Source organism: Dasypus novemcinctus, chromosome 16 (assembly GCF_030445035.2).
Source record: "Dasypus novemcinctus isolate mDasNov1 chromosome 16, mDasNov1.1.hap2, whole genome shotgun sequence".
NCBI classification, from domain to species: Eukaryota; Metazoa; Chordata; class Mammalia; order Cingulata; family Dasypodidae; genus Dasypus; species Dasypus novemcinctus.
Genome location: NC_080688.1, coordinates 24,622,554 through 24,628,553, shown reverse-complemented (window position 1 = coordinate 24,628,553; position 6,000 = coordinate 24,622,554). Strand labels below are relative to the sequence as shown.

Here is a 6,000-nt window from a genome sequence, read left to right as displayed (position 1 = left end):
AAGGCCTGTGCTCAGCCCGGGCGGCAGCAAGAGGGGAGCGGAGGGCAGAGCGCAGGAGGGGGCGGCGGAAGGAGGGAGAGGATGGAGGGGAGAGGGGAAGGAGAGGAGGAGGAGGAGGAGGAGGAGGACGGCGGAGGGAGGAGGGAGGAGGGAGAGGGAGGAGGGGGGAGGGAGACGCAGGGCGGCGGGGTCCGGCGCCGCCTTTCAAGTCCCTCGCTCCCTCCCCGACCCCTCCCCCCTCCGCTCCTCCCTCCTCCCCCGCGTCCCTCCCCCGGGGCCCGCCCCGGCCCGCCCCCGGCCCGCGCCCGCCGCCGGCGCGCTGGAAATATGAAGAGACGCTGCAGCTGCGGCGGCGGTGGCGGCCCCTGCACCTCGGCGCGCGCGGCGGCGGCGGACGCGGAGGAGGCGGAGGACTTGGCGGGTGCCGGGCGGGAGCGCGAGCCCACGGCGCCGGGTGACAGCGCGCCCCGAGCCCCCGGGCCCGAACCCTCGGCCCCGGAGCCCCCGGCCGCGGAGCGCGCGGAGCCGGGCATGGGGCGCGCCGGGGCCGCCTGAGCCGGAGGCTGCCGGAGCGCGCGGGGCCCGCGGCGAGCCCACGGCGACAGCGGCCTGGCTCGGCCCGCGTCCTTTGTCCCCACTCCCTCCGGGGCGGCCCGGCGCCGGGGCTGAGCGCGGCCGGGTCCTCCCTCCGGCATCTCGAGGAGGGGAGCTCCGCGGCGCGGGCTGCGCGGGACGGCGCGAACTCCGGAGCGGCTGGAGATGTCCTGTCTGGGCTGCCTCCTCGTGAGATACCTGTTCCCGGCCCTCCTGCTGCACGGTGAGTTCCCCCGCGGCCCCCTCGGAGCCTACGCACAGCGCCGGGCGCCAGCCCCGGGAGTCCCCCGGCTGCACCCTGGTCCCGCCGAGAAGGGACTCCCCCTCTTCCTAGAGTCGGAGCCGCTTAGACCCACGGGGCGCTCAGAACTGTTTCGCTGCTCCGATTTTCTTTCGTGGGAGGTGCAAACCTGGGGAGACACCCCCTTCCCCGCTTCCCCTCACCCACAGACCCCTTTGATCTCTCGAATCCCTGGCAGCGATTCCTAGAGACCCTTGGATCCATTCTGGTGGGTTTTTAGACTCCAGGCTGTAGCGAGCCCACATGCTTTGCGATGCTCTTTGCAAAATGTCACAGCGCAGGAGTTACAATGGAAGTTTTTCTGGGACTGCTAAGAAACTGGGATCACTTCAGGGACCGGGCATCTCAAGGGTGTTTTTGTCTGCGTTCCTTGGTACTGGTGCTCGGTAGTCTGAAAGCGCACCGGCTCCCCTTTGAAGGGGGTTGGCGGGGTTCGCTCCCAAGTAGACCTATGGGACGAGGCTGCTCATTGTTAGGGTGCAGTTTCAAGGAGCGAGGCACATCTCCTGCCCAAGCCATAAGCGTTAGAGCAGGCCTGCAAAGGGTCACTTGATGCTTTCGTTGCCCTGGGCTCCTGCTGGATCCTTTTGTTTCTGGGTTGCATACATTTTTCTCAGGGGACCTACTAAACCCTTATCCAGGAAACATCAGCCCTTTAAGAGTTCCAGAAATTGTACTGGGAAAAATCAGGTAGGATTGTAGGAGAGTCGACAACACAGATTTAGTGGTAGCTTGGTGTTGATCACGGTGACAGGCCCACTTTCGCTGAGGGTGGGACGGCTGACATTTCCCCTGAATGACCACAGGGCTCTCCCTCCCTCCTGACACCTCTCCCCTGCCCAGGGTCCAGCTTGGGCTCCAGGGTTCCTTGTGGTCAGGACAGGAAACCAGGTTGTGATCCCCCAGTCGATCCCTGGAAAGGGAAGTCTTTAACCCACGAGCTGCAGGGCTGCTGCTTTCTTTGTGGCTCTTCCCCGGGCAGGAGGCTCACCACCGCTCTCTCGCAACTCCACAGGCTGTGTGAATGCCTCTAGTGGGCCAGACCTGCCTGACTTCCAAGGTGTACCCTGAGCCGCAGCTATCCCAGATGTTCAAAGTCAGGATGGAAGCTTGCAGTTAGAGGGCAAAAGAGAGGAGGTATAATTATAGGGTTGGACTCCTAGGCCCATCTGCTTAGAATTACAGAGCAGTTTTAATCTTTGGCTGAAACATGAAACAAATCAGAGCCAATGAACAGATCAAACAGCAGCTGCCACACAGAAGAAAAAAGAGAGAAAAAGAGAGAGATGAAACAGGGAAAATGGTCCCTTAAAAAAAAAAAGTCCATTGCAATAGCTTGTGAAGAAAAAGATAGAATGGCCAAATGACTTTAAAAGGAAACTTTACTTGAAAAGTTGGCATAAACAGAGGATTTTGCATAAAACCTTTGCTTTTTGAACTACACAAGTGAACCTCAGCAATGCTACCTAGTCCAAAATGGGAATTTTCTCCCCCTTTTGAGAGGTAGGGTTGTAATTATACTTCCTACGCTACCAATCCGAGCTGGGAAACTAACAGCTGGTGGGTAGCAAGAGCCCAAGTCTACCCTTAGGGAGGTTGTGGTATAGTCCCAAATCACCCAAATTAGAAGCAGGAGTCTGGGAACTCCTTGGGATCAGGGATATCCCTCCATCCCAGGATCCTAGGAAGAGCCCTGTCTACAGAGAGAGGCACTAGAAGGGACAGTCTGAGCTAAAACATGGTGGGACAGCAACGCCAGAATGTGTATGTGTGTGCACACGTGTGTGAATGTGTGTGCCTGTGTGCATGTGTGAAGGGGATGTAACTAAAACGGGCTTTGCAAAGTCTAAATGGATGACCTGGAGCCGCCTACACAGAGCTATCCACGTGCAAAATGTACCTGCAGTGGAAAATTATTAAAATTGAAGTCGCCCCCAAGTCTACTTGGATCCAACAGGGAGTGTTGGGTGTTAGTGCAGAAAATAAACAGAGGGAATTGTTGCTCAGTTTATACATTCTTCAGGATTTAAGAGTGATAGGAGTTTGTCATAGCTAGTTAGGATGATGTAAAGCACTGGAAAGAGTTGAGTAGTCTCCCCTTTCCCCTGTTTCCCTGTTCCTCTCATTTTTCCTTGACTGAAGTAGTTCTATGAGAAAATGGGTATTAATTAACCTAACCTAAGAGAATGGTTTGAAAGGGATTTTGCAGGCATTCCAAAATTCTGTAGTAACTGATGGAGCTTGATCAAAAATATTAAATTGAAGTTGTCTGAAGGAAACTTACCTGAAATCTTTCTGGAGTGGCATAATGATTTTTTTCTGGTAAATAGGGTGCTTTATTTTGCTAACCACATGACATCATTTGTCTATTTATGGTAGCAATTTTGAGGTAAAATGTATTTTCTATGGTTATGAGAGTGCTTGTGACAAACCAACAAATTGAGTTTCAGGCACCATTTACAGATTAGTTGTTATGCCAATTCACATTAATAAGGTGGAAACTTTTCTTAAAGTACACAAGGCCTTTATGAAGAGCCTGTGTGAAGATGCTATCGGTACTATTTTGTTTGGTATCCGGTCTTTGTCCAGTTTTTTGTTGTTGTTGTTACTTCTATTTCAATTCATTGCAAGTCATAAATCATTTCTTAAGTGCCTATTGGTGAGTAATTTAGACTCTGGCGAGACTTGAGCCTGTTTATTTTTCTTATTTTTTTCAACTGTAAATGTAGTGCAAGACCCAAGTTCAAAATTTGACGGCATAAAAGTATACATGTCAGTGTTACTTTCCTGTTCTTCAGATTCTGAAAACAATTGCATTTCTGAGTCCAAATAAAACCTATTGAATGTCATGACGGTATGCAGCTGGAAGATGTCCATTATCACTGTTTTCTTTGCTTACATGAAAAGCCACGAAAGTTTCAGATGTCAAATTCTAAAAATCATTCAGTTCCAGAACTGCAGAGCAGCACAAGGTATTCCAAGGGAGCTGTGCTTTAATGCACAGTGAAGTACTAATTCTCTTTGCTAAGGAAAACATTTGTTTTTAAGGATTGGAGCTGATGTTGGGAGAGAGCCTCCATTCCTGGATGTTGTTTACTTTTGTGGAATTCATTGACTTTTCTGAAAGGCAGAGACTCTTTTCAGCTATTCCCTTGTGTTCAAGCTTATTAGATCAAAACTGTAAAACAAAACAAAACAAAACTGCATAGATTACCAAATGACAGATTTTTAACCAGCAAAATGGGAGGACACATTTAAATTGGGTGAAATAGAGATCTTTGAAATACCAATGACAGAGACTCTTTTTGTCACCAAAGTGTTGTCTTTCCTGCACCTTTTCTCCCCTTGATCATAAAAAGAAAATGAAATCTTGAAAAGACACATGGATCATCTGGTCATAGCAGGGGTCTTAGACAGATGTTAACTATTTTCTTGGTAAATAAGTTGACTTCTTTCAAGCATGTGGCTAAGCAGGAAAGCTAGCACAGTTTGAAAGAGACATGTTCCTTTTTTTCCCCTCTAAAAGGGAAAAGAACTGAAAATCAGTGGATGAGATGACTGTGTAATTACATACTGTTTTGGAACAGACTGGTGACAACTTGATATAATCTATTAAATTGAAGCATCAAACATTTAAGTCCAGAAATAGAAAATGATTGTTAGTGATTTTCTACTTTTGCTGAGAGTCCTCTCACAGAGCATGTCTTTGGTAGACTCTGCACATAGAGTTGAAGTTACTACAGAGAAAACTTAAGGAGAAAACTCTGCCATCGTTGTCAAAGTAGGACTTCTCGCTGTGCCAAGATTTTATGTGAATAGATCATTTCTTGGTTCTTTACACTTTGGGCATGAAATTCGTCAGGAATGTTGAGTGATATCTGTGTTAGAGAAAGGCTATCCCAGCCAGAAATTAAGGCTGTTCTGTTGTCCTGCTCTACAAGGGTTTTCCAAATTCATTCATTGAAGCCAGTCATCCCTTCAACAAGTACTTTTATGAAGGCCTACTGTGTACCATTGGCCAATGATAGGTAGGGATAGGGCGTAAGGAGGAGTACGTCCCCTTTCCTGAAGATTCCTGAAGAATATCTAGGGGTGAGGAAGAAATGCTTATCTTAGAGCCTCAAAGCCAGGAGGAAGGCATTCTGGTTGGCTGCACAGTTTTGTCTGCTGGCAATACCCACACACACCAGAAACACCCATACCTTATACACACCACTCATACCACATACTTATACTGCATACACGCAACACAGAAATACACACCACACATTCACACGACATACACAACACACACAACCACACCACATATACACCACACGTGCACTGACACCACTTGCACACTCACACACAACTGTGCTGAAGAGGACGAGTGTGGCAGCAGCAGTTAGCTGCAGCTCCACCATGTACAGCCGCCGATCCTCTGGTTCAACCCCAGCCTCTCACATAAAAATATTATCTTGTTTTCAACTGAAGTTAAATGGAGCCAGGAATTTGAAATCTTAACTTTATTATATTTCTCCTTAAAAGAAGGGAAAATGCTTTTAGATAAGAACGTTTAAAGCTTGGTAAAGGCTATTGTCTTGACTTCTGTTCCTCTCACAAATGAAAATGAAAATAAGAACCTGGTAACCTTGTACCTGCATGGTAGTAAAAGCCCGTCTATCTGTGATATGTATGTACTTTTATTTTAAATAGAAACCTGTGCTGGACTTTATCTAGCATTATCCACGTCAAAGGATGCGTTTACAGTAATGACGTTATTTAATTGGGTAGGGCAATTTCATGGCTAAGTAATTACCTGCATTTAATTTAATCAGTCATATTTTACCTGCTCTAAATTTTTCCTTATCATGCAGATTTTAACTTGAGAATGCTTTTCTTACTCTGATCATTAACATGATCCATGGATGTTAATAAAGTACAGAAAGATGCAAAATGAATAAGAAAAGTCACTCGAATCCCTTCAAGTATCATTATTCTGACACTGTTCTTATGTAGCCTTTTTTTAAAATTAAGGTTTTTTTTTTAAAAAAGCATTAGAGCATATATACTCTAACCTGATCAAAAATTAGTACATCCCCCAAGAAAATCCTTGTTTCCTGCCC

The 6,000-nt window shown here is 47.8% G+C and overlaps 1 protein-coding gene across 1 annotated transcript in view; it reads left to right on the top strand.

Moving 5' to 3' along the window:
- Nucleotides 1–367: 367 nt before the first annotated feature.
- APCDD1 (APC down-regulated 1) overlaps nt 368–6,000 on the top strand; it is a 44,833-nt gene continuing 39,200 nt past the window's right edge. Inside the window, exon 1 of the mRNA XM_058277353.2 lies at nt 368–817. Within this exon, the coding sequence (XP_058133336.1) occupies nt 760–817 (58 nt within the window). The 5' untranslated portion in view covers nt 368–759. The remainder of the gene's footprint in view (nt 818–6,000) is intronic.